The 23,138-nt window shown below is 41.9% G+C and overlaps 2 protein-coding genes and 1 non-coding gene across 10 annotated transcripts in view; all 3 read right to left on the bottom strand.

Annotated features, from left to right (window-relative positions):
* Positions 1-690: 690 nt before the first annotated feature.
* Mtrf1l (mitochondrial translational release factor 1 like) lies at positions 691-11,085 on the bottom strand. 3 transcript variants are annotated; one of them, XM_028890218.2, is made up of 7 exons: positions 10,750-11,083; positions 8,074-8,153; positions 6,186-6,369; positions 4,846-5,009; positions 2,975-3,092; positions 2,010-2,146; positions 691-1,037 (listed from the first exon to the last, which is right to left on the bottom strand). In XM_028890218.2, the coding sequence occupies exons 1-7, from the start codon at positions 10,985-10,987 to the stop codon at positions 837-839; spliced, it is 1,122 nt and encodes a 373-aa protein (XP_028746051.1). In that variant the 5' UTR covers positions 10,988-11,083; the 3' UTR covers positions 691-836. The 3 variants fall into 3 exon arrangements, with proteins under 3 accessions (XP_028746051.1, XP_037056255.1, XP_028746052.1); XM_028890219.2 differs by lacking the exon at positions 691-1,037 and adding an exon at positions 1,053-1,630 and having other exon boundaries at positions 1,968-2,146; positions 10,750-11,085; XM_037200360.1 differs by lacking the exon at positions 10,750-11,083 and having other exon boundaries at positions 8,069-8,153.
* A 2,896-nt stretch (positions 11,086-13,981) lies between these two features.
* Trnak-cuu lies at positions 13,982-14,054 on the bottom strand. The gene has a single exon. It is a non-coding gene; the product is annotated as a tRNA-Lys (tRNA).
* A 6,452-nt stretch (positions 14,055-20,506) lies between these two features.
* Rgs17 (regulator of G protein signaling 17) overlaps positions 20,507-23,138 on the bottom strand; it is a 93,360-nt gene continuing 90,728 nt past the window's right edge. For all 6 annotated transcript variants that reach the window (XM_037200455.1, XM_028890227.2, XM_028890226.2 and 3 more), the window contains one exon: positions 20,507-21,887. In XM_037200455.1, coding sequence (XP_037056350.1) covers positions 21,699-21,887 — 189 coding nt within the window. In that variant the 3' untranslated portion in view covers positions 20,507-21,698. The remainder of the gene's footprint in view (positions 21,888-23,138) is intronic.

The following is a 23,138-nucleotide window of genomic DNA, read 5'->3' on the forward strand; positions in this document are numbered from 1 at the left end:
GTCCCAGCATACCTATCTTTTATTGCTAGTCAATTTCACTGTCAGAATCTATCTCTTTACATCACATTAACAAAGATATTTCTGCTTAGTATTTGAAATTTTTGAGCACCTATTATTTTGCACAAAAACTTGTTGGAAATACGGGCCTATGTTAGAATGCCAAAATGTTGTTGGTATTTTTGTTCTTTTTATTCTTTTGAGGAGCCCACCACCCAGCTCCCAAATAAATCACAAATGGAGGCTTATTCTTAATTATAAATGCTCAGCCTTAGCTTGGATTGTTTCTTGCCAGCTTTCCTTAAATTATCCTGTCTACCTTTTGCCTCTAGGCTTTTACCTTCTATTTTTGTGTATCTTACTTTCACTCTTACTCCGTGGCTGGTTGTGTGTGTGGCTGTGTGGCTGTGCAGCTGGGCCCTAGCATCCTCCTCTCCTTGTTCTCTTGCTCCTTCTTTCTCTCCCAGATTTCTCCCTCTATTTATTCTCTCTGCCTGCCAGCCCTGCCAACCCTTTCTGCTGCCTCACTATTGGCCGCTCAGCTCTTTACTAGACCAATCAGGTAACACAGCTTCACAGAGTTAAACAAATATAACATTAAAAGAATGCAACACATCTTTGCGTCATTAAACAAATATTCCACAGCATAAACAAATGTAACACACCTTAAAATAATATTCCACAACAACTGTCTTCCTTTGTGTCTCATTTTTATAGAATAGAGTCTAAGAAACTGTTACCTTACATTCCTCAAGAGAATACCTGTTAAATATTGGCACAAAGTGGATTTGCTCTAAGATTTTTCTAGTCTGTATAAAAAAACAGCTTTACAAAGTAGCTTAGTCTTTTCTGGAAATCATTTCTACTAGAGATTCATAATCCGAATAGTCCTTTAGTGACTGTATCATGTCATCCAGAAGACAGTCTCCTTGCATGAAGTTCTCAAGGTCATGCAGTGACTTGTTTATCCTGTGATCTGTGACCCTGTTCTGTGGAAAGTTGTACGTTCTTATTTTCTCTGATCTTCCTTTAGTTCCAACCTAAAGAAATGGGAAGGAGACATGAGATGCATTAGGATCCAGGAGGCCTACAGCATTCCAAGAACCAAGTGTAAGTCCCTGACTCCCTAGATGACATGGTGGAATGGTACAGAGAAAAGAAGGTAGACTTTAAAATCAGACACCGTATCTAAGTCCTGCCTCTGCTCCTTCAATGCTCTATGGCTTCGCCGAAACTTTAATTTCCCACCAGCAAAATACTGATTACATAACGATGGAGTCTGGCATGTGGCTGATATTTAAACGGTAGAAGCAGCATATTTATGTGTACATTTATATGTAATCTCTGGGAGTTTGTGTCATCCTGGAGTGGTGAAAAGATGATGGATGTGTGGTCATACTAAAGAAGTCATGGAAAGGTTGTATATGGCATAAAATGAAATACAAAGCAGTAGGTTCATACTCCCATTATTCTTGCTTCCATAGGTTCAAAGGATTAAAAGCTGAGTAGGACTTGGTACACTTTGACAGATCTGAGAAAAATACGCTTGACTATAGAAAACAGGATGAGACTGTACATGGGTACTGCCCTTATAATGAAAACAAGAACAGTAGTAACATAAAAACTACACTACCTGTGGGGCGTTTACCCACCACCCCCACAGCTTCCCAGAGTTATCTTGAGTGCGATCAGCAGAAATATAGATAGAAGATTATAGCGGAGAATCTTGCGAGATAAACAATAGAAAATAAAGCTAGCTCGAGAGGCTGGAACCTATTCAACGGCCCCAACTGTCTCTGGTCCAGGGTTTTTATAGAGACGCCAAGGGGTGGAGCAAAAGACCTCCTCCCCCAGCACAGCCAAGTGCAGAGCATCTCAGACACCTGCACTCAGGCCCGTGGTCCTGATCATCCTCTATTCGGACCTGCTGTAAAGCCACGAGGAACCCCAGAACGGGCTCCCACAACTACCCATACATATTTTATCTTTGGGTTTCTTAAATCCATTTTTACCTGGATCTTTCTAGCGTTGTATCTTTTGGTAGTTTCTTCCTCTAGATGCATGCTGTAGAGCCTTGCCCGTAACTTCTTCATAGCCAGCTCCCTGTTCTTCAGTTGAGATCTCTCTTGCTGGCATTCAGAAACAATGCCTGAATAACATTATGAGAATTACAGAATTTTAATACAAAAATCTTTATTATCAAGGACTATTCCTGTTCTTTCTTATCCCTTTTCTTCTTTTATGAGATAAATCAAGACTCTTAACAGAAGACTTTAAATACTTTTAATACAGACTTTTTCACATCGTTGGTTACCTATCTTAAAAAAGACTTATAAAAATGAAATGTATTGTTCCGGTTAAGGTAAGCCTGAGCCGTATAAACCAGACATCCCTGTCACTCACAATCCACCCCAGGGCTCTAGTAACACTTCAAAGCATGGCTCTACTTAGCAGTGTCCAGTCCATCTGCCCAATTATCCAGATTCAAACTGCCTTGCCTTGGACTTGACAGTCTCAAAGGAAAGATGCTCCTGAAATGTATTTAAAGCTGCACACATGTATCATGTTTCTGTGTAGGAAGTCCAAAGCTTTTATTGCCTCCATGGTCCTTGTTACTATCTTAGCCTTAATGCTAATAAGTAGCGATTCAGACCATTTTCTGATAAATAATCCAGGCCATTATCTCACTGAGGTTCTAGAAAATATATATTTCAAAAACCAACTGGCAGGCAGCAGGACTCTGTTCTCTTCATAGTGACTACCTTGGCAACTCCTAATGCTTAGCCCTCCCTCTTCCTGGCTTTGTAATTACCTACATGGCATCAGCCACAGAACCTACAGAATCAGGTGATTGGTTAAGAGCCCTTAATGGTTTACTTTCTTTTGGCAACTGAAGGTCCGCTTCAGTGGGAAACCAGTCAGTCCCCCAGAAATTGATCTTGACTCTAAGTTCCATGTTGGAAAACTTGGTACATACCTGTAGGAAGATGAACTATTCGAACAGCACTGTCTGTAGTATTTACATGCTGACCTCCAGCTCCACTTGCTCTCTTAGTATCAATTCTCAAATCTTTAGGATTAATCACCAGTTTAATCTAGATATACAAAGAAAAGTGGCAACTTTAAGAAACAATTGCATGTATCAACTGTCTTCAGGTGAGACCTACACATTGTAAATACATGTCATACATAGAGTTCACATAAAATTTAAAACGTTTAAGAATAGATAGTACTTAGGATATTATTTTCAATTTTTTTTCTTTTTTTAATGAATAGGGAACAAAAGCAACACTCCCTAATCCTCAAAAGTTAAGCTTTTTGTCTCACAAATGATGCAACTGGGGACAGTTAAAAATAGGAGATTTGGGGCTGCAGATGTGGCTCAGTGGTGAAGAGCATGTGTTGCCCTTACGAGGACCTGAGTTAGTCAACACATCAGGTGGTTCCAGCCTCTGTAACTTCAGCTCCAGTGGATCCGCACCCTCTTCTGGTCTCCATGGGCCACATATACACAGATCCACACACATAAACATGATTTTTTTTTAAAGTAGAAAATGTAAAATTTTGCTGAATTCAAAGACTTTAGCAGAGAAAACAGAAAATAATAGCAGTTTGAGTACATGAAACTGTTTCAGGGAGAGAGGGGATGGTACTTTATTATAAATAATTTGGAGACAAAGATCATGAAGCTCAGAGTATGCATGCCATAAACACTGAAATCAAACAGGATGATGCACGTCCCAGGAGATACCATCAGAAGCACCATGTAGCACGAATCTTAAAAGTTCTTATTAATAAAAATAAACTCAGAGCCAGGTATTGGGGTGAACGCTGAAAGATCAGAGGGACAGAACCAGCCACAGCTACCTCACCTTGCCAATTCCTCAGCTGGTCCTGTTTCCTCGGACTGGAAGCCTCTGAGTCCTCATCCAAATGGATCTCAGCTGAACTGCTGCTGAAAGCCTAAAAGCTTAACCAGGCTTCCAGTCTGAGGAAACAGGACCAGCTGAGGAACTGGCAAGGTGAGGTGGCTGTGGCTTGCTCGGCTTCTCTGATCTTCCAGTGTTCACCCCAATACCCTGGCTCTGGGTTTGTTTTTTATTAATAAGACCTTCTAACAATTCGTGTTACAGCACCATGTTTAAAAACGTCTGTTCCATGAACAACTAGAGACCGATCTATGGCATGTCAATCATCTTGCAGTAAGATAATCCCTCTAAGAGTTGCTAGAAAAGCTAGATGGATCCTAACCCTCACTCCCGTGGCCTAGAAGCTATCTGGACTCCTGACACTGACTCGACTGTTCTCTTCCTCAGTCTTCTCACAGATACTAAAAGCAAGGAAGGAAAGCCTTCCTATCATCCATCTAAATAGGACTTTTTCTTAAAAATAGTCGGTAGAAACCCTCAAATCATTCCTATTTCATTTTTTAAGTGAATTACTTGTCACTTTTGGCAGAAGAGAAATTATAGACTGAGAACTTGCTTTGTGAGGTAAAATGCACACTCGGGGCCTTTCAAACACAGCCAGGTCAGAGGCAGCAACTGTGCCCTTTTCTTACAGCACCTGGAGGAGCCACCCTGCCACACCAAGTGAGGCCGGGCAACAGTGTCACCTGACCCATGAGGGAGGCTGACACGGCCCGTTTACTGCCAGAGAAAAACCCAGTGTAATCTGGACAATCTACAGACATTTTTCATTCTTACCATCCGTTGTAAAATGACATTTCTTCAATCAAATTTTCAAGAGTAACTCAAGATAGGAAAGGAAAATCCAAACAATAAGGTTACAGTTGCTGGGAGAGCGGCCCTGTGCCAGCTCCATTACTATGCTTTATATGCATTATACCTCAGCAGGCTGGGGCAAAATTGCCACTGTCATGGTGCTGGTGTGGATGCGGCCTTGCTTCTCCGTCTTTGGCACTCTTTGTACTCTGTGCACCCCTCCTTCAAATTTCATGTGTTTATAGGCTTCTGGACCTCCAATGCTGGCTGTCGCATGCCTAAGGCCACCTTGAAAACACGGGGAGAACTGAATTCTTTTTACCATTCTGCCATGCATTGTTTAAATTGACCATCACATGTGTTCTCATGAAATGTGTTAAAAGAGCCACAAAATAACTAAAATACAGAGGACAAGCACACTGAAGAACTTTAGCAAGTCTTTGATATCTGGTATTTCAATATGTAATCTTTAACTATTTAGATACATTTAATTTTATGTCTGAGTGCTTTAACTTGTACATGTATATATGTGTAACATGTGTGCCAGGTACATGTGGAGTCAGAAGGCAGCATCAGATCCACTGGAAATAGATTTATGGGGGGGGGGAGGTTTGTGAGCTACCACATGGGTGCTGGGAACTGAATTTAAGTCCTCCCAAGAGCAGCAAGTGCCTCTAACTACAGCTTTCCAGCACCTTAATCACCAGTGTTCCTGTGCAGTTATTAAATCCCAATGCCGAGGAATTCACAACAGTAACATCTAACAGACCACTGGTTGGTTTCTTTTTGAGACAGGTTCTCCTGTAGCCCACACTAGTCCTGAACAGTATAATTCTTCTGCCTCAGCCTCTTGGGTGCTAAGATTACAGTTGTGAGCCCAGAGTATTCTGAAACCACTTTTCAAAGCTACAAGTGATTATACATACCATATGGAATGGCTTTCCATCATACTTTATAAGAAATTTCAAAATGGTATCTTTATTTAAAATCATTAGGTAAATATTGGGCATATAACTACTTAGTCCTTACAAATAAGTTCGGATCACCATCTTGCCAACCCTTTTCCAGGACATAATGTAGATGAATCAATGCTTTACAAAAACAAATCACTCCACTTGGAACGGTGCTGTTTAGAGCCACCTGAGAAGCGGTGAAGTCTGAGCCCTTTTCCTGACGGATGACTGACGTACAAGGACCACTGGACTGAGGCAGAGGGCAGTGCTGCCCCTGGGCAGAGGGTCTTGGGGTCTATGAAAAAGCAGGCTAGGCCAGCCAGAGGGAACAAGCCAGTAAGCGGTTTTCCTCCATGGCCTGTGTTTCCTGCCTCTGCATTCCAGCCTGGAGTTCCTGCCCCGGCTTCCCTTCGCAGTACTGTAACTGAAGGATGAAACAAACCCTCTCTTCCCAAGTTGCTATTGGTCATGGTGCTCATCACAGCCACAGAAACCTAACTAAAACACTGACCTAGTTCACTTGGGAAATAGTCCAACGTTTCAAAATGCCATCTTTTAAAGGCAGCGTACTGCTGGTACATGTCAAACATCTCGGAAGTGAAAAGCATGGCTTCCTGACCACCCACACCCGCAGTCACCTCCAGGATCAAGTCACTCTCGTCTGTTTCTTCTGAAGGAACCAAAAGGGAGATGATCTGTGAACACAAAGACAGCACCTTCCTGTGACTAAGAACTAGTCAAACCAGTGCCCAAAGCTATGAAATTAGAGAATTTAGTATGTAACCTAAGTTTCTCTAAACAAATCATTTAATATTGTTCTTCACTACAGTTTGATAATCTTGCTAACTACAAATATATAATGCATAATTTCCACTAAGGTATTAATTTTAATTAATTAATTAATCAGTTATATTTTAAGTATTACAAAATGAATCTACTTTTGGAAGGTTTGTTTTTATTTCTTCTTGGAATTCTTTCTTTTGTTTCTGATGCTCCTGCCTCCACCTCCTCAGTGCTGGGTCTAGAGCTATGCACCACCACACTGCTTTCATGTGGTGCTGGGGACTAAACTCGGAGCCGCACAATGCTGGATAAACCCTCCAATAACTAAGCTACACCTCCAACCCCCACTGGGAATCTTACACACTTTCTGTCAACTCCCTATTGAGATATACTTTGGAATTAAATGCTGGGAGCATTATACCGCGTGTAGTGTGCAAAAGAAATTCTCCTCTCTTGAAATACAAGCCTAACATGGAAGGAAAACTGCATTCGGCAGTTACGCTTCCTTAACATGGGAGAGAAAACTTGATTTTGGAAGTTTAGGACTGGCACTCTATCAACAAAAGCCATGTTCTTGCCCCTTCAAAGTTCAGTTTGCCATCACTCTATAATCTTTCCTATTCATTGCCTTCCCAGTGAGAGCTGTAGAGTACACAGGTCTTGCAGCATGAAGAATTTGAAAGATAGGAAGAATAACATTTTCTGCTTTAAAACCCCCTTTGACAATGGTAATCCCTTCATGGAGTGTGCACACAAGAGAAACATCACGTCGTAGGCCTGCAACAGATGAAAGTTTGTCACTTGTTCCCCAGTAAGACGGACAAGAGCTACAAAAGTCTGGAGTTGGAGAAATGGCGATGACTGCTGTGGGATGCCTGTCTGTGCACTGTGAATGTGTGCTGCTCTCACAGGTTGATACATAAAGCTGCTTTGGCCAACAGCCAGGCAGAGTAAGGTTAAGCGGTGCAATCACTGAGACGGAGGGTGGAGTGGTGCTGAGGATATCGCTCTGTATGCTGGGAATGGGTTGCTCTGATGTGGTTGATAAATAAAACACTGATTGGAGGAGACTACAGCCAGCTGCCGAGGAAGCAAGATGTATAGAAAATGAGGTAACAAGCCATGAACCATGTGGCAAAGCACACGTAAGAAATATGGGTTAATTTAAATGTAAGAGCTAACTAGTAATAAGCCTGAGCCATCGGCCAAACGTTTATAATTAATATAAGTCTCTGAGTGATTATTTGGAAATGACTGCAGGATCGTGCGGGACAGAGAAAAACTTCCGTTTACATAGCTCAGTGGTTAAGAACAATGACTACTTTTCCAGAGGACCTGCGTTCAGTTCCAGAACAAACATCAGGCAACTTACAATCTCTATACCTCCATTTCCAAGGGATGTGACACCTTCTGGCTTCCAATGGCATCAGGCATGTTTGTGGTACACAAACACACTTGCAGACAAATATTCATACAAAAATAAAGAAAGACTAACAGCAACAAAAAGTTCTATCTAAATAGCAACAGGTTACTTTTCTGGACTCTTATAAACCTGTATATGGAAATGCATAAGGAATAATGGCATGAATGCTCTATTCTTTGTATACATACCATACCTGATGCTTCAGCTGAGTTATTTCTTTTTGACACAAAGCTATTTCACTCTCTGCAAGTTTCTTTAAATCTTCATTCTCATCTAGGAAAAAGAGCAGTGGTTAAGTTTTTCTTAATTAGTGTTGAATTCACCTCCACAGAAGCCATGATAATAGACTTTGAGAGGAAAAAAAATCTAAGTGAGAAACACTTGGCAATCAAAAGCACTTGCTACTCTTGCAGATGACCTAGGCTCAGTTCCCAACACCCACATGTAGGCTCACAACCATCTCTAATTCAGTTCCAGGAGATCTGACCCCCTCATATTATTATGGTGGGCACTAGGCATGCATATGGTACACGTGTACACATGCAGGCAAAATACTCATACACAAAAAGTTAAATTTTAAAAATGTTTACTTGTTTTATTTGATATGTATGATTGAGTATTTGCCTGCATATATGTATGTGCAGCAAGTGTATGCTGTGCCCAGGGGCCAGAATGGGGTGCTGGATCACCGATGACTGGAGTTACAGACAGCTGTGAGAGGCTACACGGCCCAGGGAACAAAATCTAGGTCCTCTGCAAGAGCAGCAAGTGCTCTTCACAGTTGTGCTTTCTTGGCAACCCCAATAACTAGACAAGTTACCATAACTTTACAATACCACAAGGATACATTTAACTAGATAGAATGCCCAGGAGAGGCACAAAAGGTTTTAACAGTTAAACGAAAATTGAAAGCTACCGTCAGTCCAAAGTTAGTCTTAGTTTCCAAGGATAAAGTATCCGACCCAAAGCACTGTTGGAGTCTGCCCAATGTTTATATAAACTATTCCTTTCATCTCTGCTTTTATCATTATGTTATCTTAGAGTTCTCACTTCTGACTTAAAGATGGACTTTCTCATTCCTGTTTTTCTGTTCTATGGACATAGACAGCCTAGGAAGGGGGATTACAAACCGTTTTCTCTCTGAAACAGCAAACGTGCACAAAGCCTGCCTGTGCTTATGACAGATAAGAATCTACATCGACGGGAGGTGGGACAGTATACATCCAGAGCCTGCCTTAGGGCAACGTTATGGTTCAAAGCTCTATAGCTTCTCCACACTACAGGGTTTTGTTTTCTCCAGTTCTTTAAGTAATTGCTTGTTGTCAGCTCCAGTTTCCCCACCCCAATTGTTGGGAAATAAAACACCAATTAACTCTTGATAACTAGAACTTATTTTTGGATTTCCTCATTACATTAATCAGACTTTTTATTAAATTCTCTTTGGCAAACTTGCCAAATTTTAAAGGTGTTTTTCAGTATAAGCTGAAAAGGGTGAGCTACGTCAGGTATTGGCATGATCTTGTTTCTTCTAAGTAATTAGTTCTACAGATTCATTTAGCGAATTCCTTCCCAGTCCCAAAGGTCTGCCTATTCCTCTGGAACTCATAGTTTCTTCTCCTCCTGCCTCAGGTGTACTTTATTATGCATTTCTGCCTTGTTATGGTCTCTGCCAATTTTGATTTTTTAGTATCTACCCTGACCCCTCTGACTATTCAGGCTCAACAGCTTTCTCCTACACTGTAGTTCACCTAGACCAATACGGAAATCTGTACCAGTATGCTAGCAGGTTTATTTGTATTATGTAACTATGCATTCAAAGCAAGGCTCTTTCCCCTACCTCAACAAAACTCAACTTTTGTATCTCTAACTTAAACAGAAATCATTTTGATGGCAGAAGCTGTCCCCTCCTGTTTATAAGTCCGCCCTAGTTTTATGATACATCACCAAATCTTGTTTCTTAGTGTCTTGCATGTCAGCTCAATGCCTACCTACCACATCTCTCCTTTGAATGGTAAGAGCTTCCTCCTGACTCGTGTATTCCCACACTAACTTCACAGCGGACTTTCCCTAGATAACACCACTTCTTTCCCTAAAAATGTAAGACACTGCCCATGGTCTACAGAAACAATTCTAATCCTTCTTCTTTCTGGTTTCCCGTTTCTCTTCCGTTGCCATCTCCCCGTACCTATTCTATGCTTCCACCATACAGTGCTTGTCACGTGGTACCTATATCCACGTCGATCACGTCTGCCTTCTATTCACTTCTATACCACCTAACCACCTCCGCTTGTTAGAGATCCATTTAAATGCTACTTCCTGTTTTTCCGCACTTCTCTTTATACTGAAATTTAAAGTTCTTACTTTTTTATTCCCATTTTTGTATGTCTATGAATATACATGTTTGCATATGTGTGGGCACACATGAATGTGGAGCCCCGAGGTTGATGTCAGGAATCAATCTCAATCCCTCTTCGTACTTTATTTAATGAGACAAGGTTTCTGAATCAATCCTAGAGTTCCCACTTCAGTAACCAGACATTTCGGCTTCCGACTTGGCTTCGAATGCAGAGAAATCTCGAGGGAAACGTGCTGAGAACTCGGATGTCCAGGGCTAGGGTTCTAACTCTACTGTGCATCACACCTTACACTGCAACAGGTCAATACCATAAAGGTACCGGGCTGCAAAGCCGGTCGCAGGGACTACCTCTTCTTTCCTGAGCATTTGAGCTGCCAGGAGGGGAGGGGAGGCAAGTAAGAATCTTAGTAACTTCTGATGACTGATGGGCAGAGCACTGTGTTAAGGGAGGCCTGCAGTGCCTGAGGTCGGGAATGCAGATGGCTTCCAAACCCGCTGCAGCCGGAGGCTTACCCTGCAGCAAGGATTCGGTGTCCCGCAACTCCCGCTCCTTCTCGCTGAGCAGCCGGGCTGCCGCTGCCAGCTGAGGTCCCCCGGCGTCCAGACCCCCGGTCTCCGAGCCTGCACGGCGCTCCAGGAAGGCCCGTAGGGGCCCTTCGCGGGCAAAGAGCTCCTCGGGCGGCGGCGTAGTGCGGCTGAGGCCGCGGAAGGCCCACAGGCGTCGGGCACCGCTCAGAAACCCGCTCCGCATCCTGGCCCAGCGCACACCGTAGCCGAGCCAAGCAAGGCTCTCTGAAGGGATTCGGCTCCAAGTCCTCTAGGACTGCCTTTAAAAGTTCTGCCGGAAATGATGAGAGGGCTTCCGGCAAAGCGTGGGAAAGCCGCTAGGTGTCCTAAAGCCAAAAGGTGAAGGGGCGGGGCGACCACGAGGCGTTTGCCCCGCCTCCAGCCCGAGCGCTGACTCCTGGGCCCCGCCCGGGTGACGGGGCTCCACCCCCTGGGCCCCGTCTCCAAGGGACGCGGGGAAAGCCCGGGTGCCTCGGCCCAACCTCCGGGAGGAGAAGGGGAGCTCCATGGCGGGGAAGCTCCGCTTCCTCGGCCCCGCCTCCAAGGGGGAAGCTCCGAAGCTTCGACCCGGCCTCCCGAGCGGGAGCCCCAATGCCTCGGCACCACCTCCGAGGAGGGTGGAAGCTCAGCTTCCTCGGCCCGGCCTCCAGGGGTGGAGCTCCAATGTGGCCCCATCTCCGGCGCAGGGGATCGCCAAGGCCTGGGCCCCACCTCCGGGGGTGGGGAAAAAGCCTCGAAACTTTGGCCCCGCCTCCAAGGGGGAAGCTCCGATGCCGCGGCCTGGCATCCATCTCCAGGGAGAGGGAAGGGAGCGTCAAGGCCTCGGCCCCGCCTCTAGGGGAGGAGCTCCACCGCCTCGGCCCCGCCTCTGGGGGAGGAGCTCCACCGCCTTGGCTCCGCCTCTGGTGAGGAGCTCCACCGCCTCGACTCCGCCTCTAGGGGAGGAGCTCCACCGCCTCGGCCCCGCCTCTGGGGAGGAGCTCCACCGCCTCGGCCCCGTCTCTTCGGGCGAGCTCCGCCGCCTCAGGCTAGTTTCCATGGGCGGAGACCCGCCGTCTTAGATCGATCTCCAGGGGGAGAGCTCCACTGCCTAGGCTGGATTTCGGGGAGGCAGGGGTAGCGCCAACGCCTCGGCCACGCCCCTGGGGGAGGAGCTCCAAAGCCTCAACCCCGCCTCCAGGAGGAACTCAGACGCCTCTGTCCCGCCTTCGGTCCAGGCTCAGGCCTCAGCCCCGCCCCTCGGAAGCCTTGACCCCGCCTCCGGGCTGAGTTGTAAGGCTGGCCAGTTCTAGGGATAGCCAGGCCAGGCCTCCAGCAACTTCTCTGCTATTTGAAAGTGAGGGTTTGCTTCCCAAGTCTGCGTGGGGACTTGAAGAGCCATGAAGATAGTCGAGTGCCCTGCAGGCTCAGAGATCACAGCCACGGAAGTCATTTGTCCCCAGTCTCTAAGAGTGAATTTTAGGATGGTCATCCGTGTTTTCTCCTCTTCTTTTTCCTGCTTTTATTTGTCTGACAGATGAGTTAGGTTCCTTCCCAAGACAGGTGTAACCTACCACGACCTCCAAGTGATGCTAACAAAATGTATCTGTTTTCCTGTCATCACCTACACATCATTCCCCAGCTTTCTCCCGACATCCTGTCTCCCGTTCTGGTCTATTCAGTCCAATTCTCTATTGCTCTTTCACTCTGCTCTTGCTCCCCTTCCGCAAATCCATGTTAAAACTAACAAAATACAACACAAGGAAGCCTTCAAAAACCTGCTTTCCTTCTGCTCTGGAACTTTTCCTCACAGCAGGAGTACTCACTTATCTTGCTCAAGGCTCAGTCTCCAGCCTTACACTGAAAAATATCAAAGGCCTGTCTCCGGTATCCATCCCATCCTCCTAACTGCTAACTGCTAAGATCCGAAAGACTTAACCACAGCCCACAAGAGACGTGGATAACAGGAAGTGAATAAATACAGTCAAACCACTCTTGGGAAAGCAGGGCTTGAAGCTCAGTGTATGAACTCTACAGGATTACTAGCTGTTTTTTTTGGGGGGGGCGAGGGGGGGAGAGGTTGCTGTTGTTTTGCTGTGGGATGGTCTGTATGTCAAATTTTTCTGATTGGTCAATAAATAAAACACTTATTGGCCAGTGGCCAGGCAGGATTTAGGTGGGACAAGGAGAGAGGAGAGTTCTGGGAAGCAGAAGGCTGAGGCAGAGAAACACTGCCAGCCGCCACCATGACAAAGCCGCATGTGAAGACACCGGTAAGCCACAAGCCACGTGGCAAGGTATAGATTTATGGAAATGGATTAATTTAAGATATAAGAACAGTTAGCAAGAAGCCTGCCACGGCCATACAGTTTATAAGTAATATAAGCATCTGAGTGATTATTTTATACATGGATTGTGAGACTGCGGGGCTTGGTGGAACCTGGAGAGAAGCCCTCCAGCAACATTGTTTGTTTGTTTTTACGGTGGTGGTTCACTGCTGATCAAACTGTCTTCATTGTAGAACAAAATGGTACTCTTGCCAGGCGGTGGTGGCCCACGTCATTAATCCCAGCACTCAGGAGGCAGAGCCAGACAGATCTCTGTGAGTTCGAGGCCAGCCTGGGCTACCAAGTGAGTTCCAGGAAAGGCACAAAGCTACACAGAGAAACCCTGTCTCAAAAAACCAATATATATATATATATATATATATATATATATATATATATATATGCTCTTAAAGTGAAAACTAATTAAAACTATTAATTACAAAATTCCCCCCAAAATCCCGAATTTTGCATCATATCTAATCAATCCTTAGCATCAAATACACGGGTACTGAAGTGAAAAAAATAAAGTGGCCCTTCAAACATCAGCAAGCAATTCCAGTGTAGTGGGTAGCCATTCCAGCTTGGATCTGGAAGTTCCAACCCCCATTGAGACTCTGGCAACTGTCATGCCTACGAGGCGGGGCAAGGGGAGGTGCCTGGGGACCCGAGAGCTGGAAGGGCCAGCGCTCTCTCAGTGCCAGGACGCTGAATGGTGAAGGTGGACTGTGCAGAGCTCCGGAGAACACAGCTGGACTGTGTTACACCTTCCCCAGACCCTGCGACCTACCCGTTACTTAATTTGTGAGTTACGCCATTAAATAAATATCCTTTAAACTACGTGGAGTGGCCAAAATAATTTCTCCAATATCTGGCGCCCAACGTGGGGCATGAACCCACGACCCTGAGATTAAGAGTCTCATGCTCTACCGACTGAGCTAGCTGGGCTGGAGCCAGGCCAGAGCTCTGCACAGTCCACCTTCACCATTCAGCGTCCTGGCACCGAGAGAGCGCACAGAGAGAGCTCTGGCCCATCCTGCTCTTAGGTCCCCAGGCACCTCCCCTCGCCCCGCCTCATAGGCGTGACAGTTGCCAGAGTCTCAATGGGGGTTGGAACTTCCAGATCCAAGCTGGAATGGCTACCCACTACATTCCAGTACCTCAAATTTCCCTTATCCTTGTGTATTCAAATGACACTATGTAAATGCTTAGTTGTAAGATGGAGGTTGAGACCAGTTTTGTTTCTATTCTGACCTGAGTATAGAATAGTAGTACCATGAGGCTTTCTATTAGGAAAAGTTATTTCTAACACTAAACTCAATTTTGAAGTTATTTTTTTCTGCCATAGAAATTATGGTGAGAGTATTTTGAATTTAGTGTGAGAAATCCCTCCACTGCACTTTTCAAGACATCAGTTACTTCAAGAATATATTTTACTACTTATAAAAGGTACTCTAATGTTACATAACGGTGTAAAGAATCCACCAGAAGTCATTATACTCAGACAGTTTGTACTCAGATAGTGGTAGGCCAATGAGCACACAATAACTTGTCTAAGGATACATGGAGAATTCTTTATTAATTCAAAACATTTTAAGAAAATCAGTGTAATGCATATGCATTTTACAATAATATCCATAAATCTCCACAATATAGTTAAATGAAAACACCTGTTATTTGATTTACTTTGAAAACTCAGATACACTTAGAGACTTCTGAGTTTTCTTACATTATTGTCATGCTCAAATCTATTACATGGTAAAAATTGTAGCACTTCCAGGAAGTCTATTATTGTACATAGGTAAATGATAAAATCTATTCAATGGAATAAAAATGCAGAAAAACAAACTGCAAGAAAAGAATCTGGATTATCTATTCAGTTATGAGTACCCACAGTTACTTCAGTATTATGAAATAGCCAAGCATGGTTACTCTTGCATTCATGTACCCAGAAACTTTTCCTGGTCCACTAATAAATATATTGGTAGAATACAAAATATGGAAATAGATTACTAAATAGAATGAACATGGAAGTAGGAAATTGTACATGTTCAAGACGATAAGTTTCACAGAATCAAATTCATGAAAATACTTTTTAGTATTTTGAGAACTCTTTAAAGTCAGACACAAGAAACACCGTGACGAACAGGCTAAAGCTAGAGGGGCAACATCAAGTCTTCCACACCACTTCAGCGTAGCATACATTGCTCAGTGGATGGTACACAGGAAAGCATTAAACACGAGTAATAAATAACCACTTGCTACAATTAATAAGACTAAAATCTTCAAATCCAGCATGTGCGCAGGATCTAGGTAAGTACACAGGGTGTGTCAGTGAGAGGGGAATCGGTTATGCTTTTAAGTGAATATTCAAGCTAACACTGGTTTGGAATTTGATCCATGTCACTTCCTCACTCATTGCATGTTCTTTATAGTATTTGGTAGTAATCCTTTAAAAGAGCCTAGTATTTGGTGCTAAGAAATCTGCCAGAATTGCCTTTGTTTGTTTTTCTTGCCCAGTGTAAACAGGCTGTTTCCTCCAAGACACCCTCTTGTGCGTGTGTATTACTCAACAGCAGAGAGGCTACTCAGAACAGGATGCTTCAACCAGGTGATAGGTAAACAACAACAACAACAACAACAACAAAGAAGAGCCCAAAGCAAGAGTCATTAGCCTGCTGGCATGTGCCTTTGATGTCCTGTAAAAAACTTGGCGCTATTCAGGGATGGACAGGTGGCTCAGCAGTTAAGAGCACTTGCTGCTCTTGCAGAGGACCCGGGGTTCAGTTCCCAGCACACACATGGCGGTGGGGGGGGGGGACGGGGGGACGGACGGGACACTCAAAACCATCTGTAGCTCCCATTCCTGGGGACTCTTTTGGCCTCTGAGGTGCTGCACGCATATGGTCACATATGTACATGTGGACAAAACACTCATACACATAAAATCAAAATAAATCTTTACAATAACAAGACAAGAATAACACTATTCCTTCTAGAAAACAAAAACTCCTATCTAAACACACACACACAAACACCTAGACAAATCCCAGCAGAGTGATGCTCTGCACAATAGATGTCTGCTTCCTCTCAAAATTGTCAAGGTTATGAAGGATACAAGAACACTTCTAGAAAGTCACAGCTGAAAGGAGAGGTAACAACAAATGGTCACGTTGTTACCAGATGTAGGGGCAGAGAGAAGACATTGGGTAAAGCATCTGGTATTGGAGTGGAGTACAGACTCAATGAGTCAACATTACTCTTTAACTGTGACTAATGGCTGTCACAGGGGTAGAGCACATGAGGCCATTCTGTACTGTCTTTGTGATCTTTCAATAAAGGCTGAAAATATTCTAAAATTTGATGAAACACATAGCAACTGTTATCAGTCTTTCCACTCACAGTTTCATGATAGAATTGACAAAATCACACTACTATTAAAAAGATGGTTTTTTAATGGTGCTTTATGAAATTACAGTTGTCTCTATCATCTACTGACATACTTGGTATATTGGTAACTAACTTGATTTTTATATTATTCCTATCCTTGGGAATGTTGATTTATTTCCTATGTCTCCGTCTTTGTGTGTGTGTGTGTGTGTGTGTGTGCATGTGTGTGTGTGTGTGCATGTGTGTGTGTGTGTGTGCATGTGTGTGTGTGTGTGCGCGCGCGCGCGCACATGTGTGCATGTTCATATTTAGATTTTGCAAATATGTTTCAAATAATAAACAAAGAAAGTAGAGTAGAGAGCACAGGGAAAGTTGCTGGGTAATAAATGAGAACAAGATATAATAAAACATCTGTATGAAAATGTTGTAATGAAACCCATTTTTGTATGCTAACCTAAAAAATTTAAAGGAAAATTTTGGGAGAAAATATATTAAAATGACATTGACTATAGACCTTCCTAAAAATGTGACTATTACTGGCCTGCAGAACTCTGATAAATTATCGTACGCAATACCAATGTTCCCATGACCACCCCATAATTAATATTCTTCATGTTCGGATGAAGAGACAGATTCAGAAAGGATAGTGACTTTTCTACCATCTCTGGATACCAGTTGAAATCAGTTTGGTCATTTCAAAAGGAGATATGCCCAAGCCTAAGACAATTTAATTATTGGTTTAAAACGGGAATCGCTAACTATTTAAAAAGCTGAAATGCTGTAATGAAGGGATACATCAACAGAAAAACTTGCAACAGAAAACATTTGGCACAAGACATGAGGGGGACTTGAACTTCAGGTTGTCCACATGACATTAAAACGTCGGTTATCACTATGAGTACTTTTGATACCTGCTTTCCCCAATACAGAGCCTTTGTCACAAGAATCGAATGAGTCCCCAGCCCCATCTGCCCAACTAAGGCAACACCCACTCCCTCCGTGTTCTCACTAGAAATGATGGTCTGGAATATTCACTTAAACTGATGGGGAAAACATGTCACTTACGGCTCTGTAGGACTATATCTGTAAGAGTAATATTTTTTTAAACATACACAAAACTCAAAGTTTGCTGCTGGGAGCCAATACTTCTCAATGCACACTGTGTGTTGCAATGATATTAAAATCTTGCAGATACATTCTGAAGTAAGGTCTCAGATGTTTTAGTGGTAAATGTTGGCAGTTGTGGCAAGTGAAGAATTATTAAAATTATTACATGTGGGATACTCCTTTCTAAGGATGGCATTGTATATTGACATTGAATATTTAAAAACAAAAAAGAATACCCAAATAATCGACTTCCTTTGGAAATTGGTCATTAACTGGCAATCCAAATAGATAGGTAAGCCAATCTTTTGACATTCTTTCCCATTTCAAAATAATACATAAAGCTTAAAGTATTCAAAAATCCATGTTATGTCAGGTTCTAAGTATATCTTCTAGCTGTTTAAAAACAAATTGGTGGTTTTTCAAAAGGTTATTTTCCTATGGTTAATTTTGTTTCTTCCATTTAAAAATCTTCACCAAAGCACCTGATTTTTTTTTATTTGTTTTGAGTGTGGTTTCCACAATTACAATGTGACTTTTTCCGAGAAGATTAAAAAATTATAGAGAAAAAAAAAAGAATAGACTTAAATTAAGATTCAAGTATTATTTTAAACCAGCACAATAGGGAGAGACATGTATTTGTTTTCAACAAATAAGCCTTTCTCTAGTTGTATAGTCCTTTGACACTGAACTATCAAATAAATGTAGCACACACTTTATACTAAAAGGCATTGGAGGGCACTAATAAACAATCCAGGCATGGCGACTCACTGTGAAAACTGGTTATATATAAATATTGTATGAATTTTTTAAAGACCATATTATAATTTTGACTTTTGCATTTCACAATTTCAGTATCACAATCCTGTTTTGCTCATATTCCCGTGTGCCTTGTCATACTGTCAGAGCATCTGTGATAACCTTGGATAACATCATAATAAGCCAGAAAGAGAAGAGTCATCCATCCAGTGTTAGCATGTCTATTTGGAAGATCCACCTCCCAAGACCTCTGTTTTCAAGTCACCTCTGTATACATCATCTACATCACCTACTTTTAATAGATATGTCTATAGACAGGTACTATAGAAAGTGCATTAACCTCTTCTGTGTATTAGCAGATTCTAACAACATAAAAAATTATCTTGGCAATTTAAACACAAGGTGCTTCATTTTAAAGTGCTAGTATTTCCCCCAGGGAGCTATATACCCGCTAGGGATGAAATCAAAATTGAATAAAGCAAATGTTGTGCTCTTGAAATGGTGGCAGAGACACCAGTTGAGGGCTTTTGTTTGTTTATGATAGCTCTGTGATTTAAACTGAAGAAATCATACCATACTGTAAAAACTGGTATAGTTATAAATCCACAGACACACCCTTCCAAACTTGAAACATTCTGGAATGAAGTAAGGAACCCTCGCCCCTGAAATAGGAATTTAGCACAGACCTGCTCACACGGCCTGGCTAATGACATGGACTGTGCAAATGTGCTCTAGAACCTTCTCAGGGAAACTTCTTAACCGGGGTTCCAAAAAGACACAGCAACTTTGAAATGCAAACATGGCAAATGCCCAGGTTAGAGACGAGGCCTCATTATGGAGGCCCTTAACTTCTACATTTGGTAAAATATTAGCTGCATTGTCAATCAAGACAACTCACCTAACCGTCCAAAGCATCTTGTAAAGATAACCTATGAGAGTAAGTCACCAGCATCCACAGTAACAACAGGAATATAAAGTCTACATCAAAAACAATTGTGCATGCAGGGAGTCATAGTATATTACATATCTCCTGGTACGTGCACCAATTCATTGTGCCTCAAACACAGAAACACGTATGATGCCATACTATATATGTGTACACTCCTAGGAGCATAATAAACACTAATCAAGAAAATAATTAAATGATTCAGAATGATGGGACTTCACAATAGAAGCAACGGTGCCCCTTTTAAGTTTTCTTGACTCTTTAGGAAAAAAAATAGGATTTTTTTTCTGTAAACATCTTCATAACTATCTTTTTCTCAACGTATTACTGAAACTATTCAAATAGTAAATATCTAGGTGACATGAATAAAGCACATCTTAAATACACTAAGACTTTCAGAAAAAGAAACACAGGCATGTGTTAAAAGATGACGGTTATAAATACTTTCTATCTGCACTTTAACTATGTGTTCATAAATAATGTATTTAAAAGTGCTGAACATGGTAGGATAGTCAGCGACGCCAGTGTAAACAGAACGCTTAGTTTTCGACTCTGCAAATTGTCTTTAAAATCCCATTTCGTCAAACACTGCAACAGCTAAAATATTTGCATAGGGAATAGGTAATAGCCCTTTTAATCATAGCTCCTGAATTCTATATAAGTTAGAAAATCATACTCACTTAAAAAACAATTCTTGAAATGTTTTAAATTTATGGAAAAAGAAACATGATGCCAACCTTTCAAGTAACATAAATTTAAAAAGAAAACTCCAAACTTTTCTTTTTAAAAAAATATGTTTAATAAATTAAAAATGAGAGGTAGTTAAAAAATGACAAATAAAACCTATAATTTAAATATCATCCTTAATATAAGGCCAGTATTCTCAGTGGATATAAATCTTTTTAAATCTTCCATTTTTTTTAGATTACTCAACATTATATTCATTGAGTTTAAGATTAAAAAAATAGTCTCCAGGGGATATTGATATTGAAAGATAAGACCTTGATATAAATATGAAATTGATTGTAATTTTGGTTTTGTGCACAATACGACACTGTTCTGAAGGTCAGAAATACATGCCAGGGTCAGGTGAGTATTTCATGTAAAGAGTTAATGTAGTTACAAAAAATAATATTGGCAGCTAAAATATTTGAGCACTGTACTGCCTTTTAATTGTGGATGAGGGTTAATTTTGTGTAACAATGTTAAAATAAATCTTTCTTGAGATACTACATGAAAACAGTTAAGGTCTGACGTCGGAGGTTTTCTTCTTCATAACCCTTTATAAAATGTTGGCTTAGGAAAAACTTAAACTTTTCACTGGATTATACGTTCAAGGCAAATATGCCACATGCCAGATGCAATTCCTCGAGATGTTTTCACAGTGCTACACGTAGGCATTCCTCACTAGATCTTTTGCTTTATAGTCCCAAACTGGATCAGCAAGCACATTATTATTTTCTTGCTGACATACATAACTTTACATGACTAATTTAGAACTGGAGAGCCATTCTTTAATAAATTAATTATAGTATTGGACATTTGATATATACATAGACTCATTTCTTCTTGTATGAAATACCTAAAAACAGTATCACTCTTGGATTTTTCAACAAAATCTTCAGACGATTTTGTGCTTTTTAAATTTTTCTTATCACTGTTAGGTTTTGTTGTTGTTGTTTTCTTTCTTTCTTTTTTTTTTTTAAACAGAGCAAACTCTGCTGTAATGAAAATGCCAGAGTTTGGGCAGTGAACAACCGGAGGGCTCTCAGACTAAGACCCATCCACAGGCAGAGATGGTCAGCTAACTTTTTCTTTCCATGTACAGAAAAATTGGCTTCAAAGTCCCTGTACTAAACATAGTATGTAGCATGGTTAAATATCACTGTTACATGTTTAAAATAGCCTTTTTTGTATCAGATTATGCTTAAAAAATGCAAACCACAGCCAATTTGTTGGCGATTGTTTCTAAGAGACCATATTGCACAAAAGTCCTTAAATACAGATATAAGGTATGCTACTGAGGAAATAGTACAGCTAAGTGGCAGACAAAGCAGTTGTACTTTGCACATGCGGCCTCTGGAGATGCACTAGGAGACTGCTCAGAGGACTAGGAACACAGTTTGCTTGCAAGGAGAACAAGTGTTGAATAAACAAACTTAATTTGGCAATTCACTGTCTCGTATAGAATTTTCTCCAAACAGAATCATGGGTAACCTCGATTAAAAATGGAGACAAAGACCCTCATGGTTGTCTCTTGCCAGCAGCCCGAGGGTGCCAACCTGTAGTTCTCCAGGAACTCAATTTCTGGTGTCATTTTACTACTTATATTTCCCATCCCAGCCCTCTGAAGTGATTTTTTTTTTTTTTTTTTTTTGCCTTTCCCATGAAAGTTACGATTCAGAAGAAGAGTTGGCAGTACTTTCCACAAAGGCTTTGTAGATCTGCGAGTTCAAGAATCTTGGGAAAGAATCCCTGTGCATCAGGGTATAGATCTGGAGCTGGGCGTCTTCATACATGTGAGGGCTCGGGTCCAGCAGGTTCTTGTTGATCACCTCCCTAACTCGAGAATCCAGGCTGACCTAAAATGGAACAACAACAGATTATGTCTGTGTGGTTTGCAAAGGACATCTCAGAGAGATTTCATAGATGAAGTCTGATACTCACGACCCCAGAGACTGTCCTTTCAAAGGCTAAATAAATGATTTGTGATTTCCTCCTTTTGATGTGGAATTATACAACAGCAAAGAAGAAGAAGGAGAAGGAGAAGAAGAAAGGGGAATGAGAAGAAGAAGAAGAGAAAAGAAAAGAACAATTTGGCTCACAGAGATCTTGGCTTCTTCGTGTTTATCTTCTCCATGTATTATTGAGTGCCACTACCAGAGAATAATCAGAATGTTATTCACCACCCACTCCTTTCCCGTGATTGTTAGGGTGACTCTGTTGACAATTGGGTACAAATCTGAAGGCAGAAAAGAGTTCCCCGACCAAAATCAGCACACGTGTCATACATGGTACTTAATAGTTTCATATTCCAAAGGGTCCCACCAAATCAAGGCAGGGAGAGCACAGACCATGGGAGAGTAGAGAAAAGCAGAAACAGAGTAGCTCTACAGTCCTAACCATGTGGCGCCATCTGGGAAACATCTTTAAAGATCTCTACAGAGCAGAAACTAGGATAATGAAGTATAATATTTAATAAAAAAATCTTAGGAAGTCAGAATACTCAATAAAATTACCAATGCAGTGTTGCTTTAAAAGTATACAGAAATTAAACTCAGGAAAAAAAAATATCCAGTTATCCATCACATGCCGCTATTACTGGGCAATTTACCTGGGACACAAAGGACATGTTAGGAAAGTAGGAACAGAAAAATAGCACTAAAGCCATGGTTAGGGGAACAGATCGAATGATCTGTCCTAAAAGGCCATGTTTGAAATAAAACCTACAAATGTAGGAGGCTTGGATCCCCAGCCCAGCCAAAGGAGGAGGAGAAAAGAAAAACCATAAAGGAGACAAAACAATCATCCAGAGTGTTGATTGCTTTCGACTGTGATCATGGTGTTGTGGTGCATGGCTGACTGTCTCTTAACACACAGCCTTTTGTGTTTATACACAACACCTTGGCCTAAGCATGTTGTGATGACCATCTTGATTCTGGCTGCTTTTCTCCTCCACAGACAGGACTGTGTGTTGTCTGCAGTGATCTCAGAATGAAGCTACGCAGATCTCACCATGTTCCTGAACTCAACAGACACGTGTGTTAGACTGATGGATAATCCAAAGGGCAGCTTGCTAGGTTTGTCAGGAAATGGAGGCCAGCAATTAGTTT

Source organism: Peromyscus leucopus, chromosome 8a (assembly GCF_004664715.2).
Source record: "Peromyscus leucopus breed LL Stock chromosome 8a, UCI_PerLeu_2.1, whole genome shotgun sequence".
In the NCBI taxonomy this organism is placed as follows: Eukaryota; Metazoa; Chordata; class Mammalia; order Rodentia; family Cricetidae; genus Peromyscus; species Peromyscus leucopus.

Coding starts and splice junctions, on each gene's coding strand:
- Mtrf1l (XM_028890218.2), bottom strand. CDS start 10,987: ATGCGGAGCGGGTTTCTGAGCGGTGCCCGACGCCTGTGGGCCTTCCGC. Junction 3,093..4,845: donor TTTTGCCCCAGCCTGCTGAG/GTATAATGCATA, acceptor TTGTATATCTAG/ATTAAACTGGTGATTAATCC. Junction 1,038..2,009: donor ACAACGCTAGAAAGATCCAG/GTAAAAATGGAT, acceptor CCATTTCTTTAG/GTTGGAACTAAAGGAAGATC.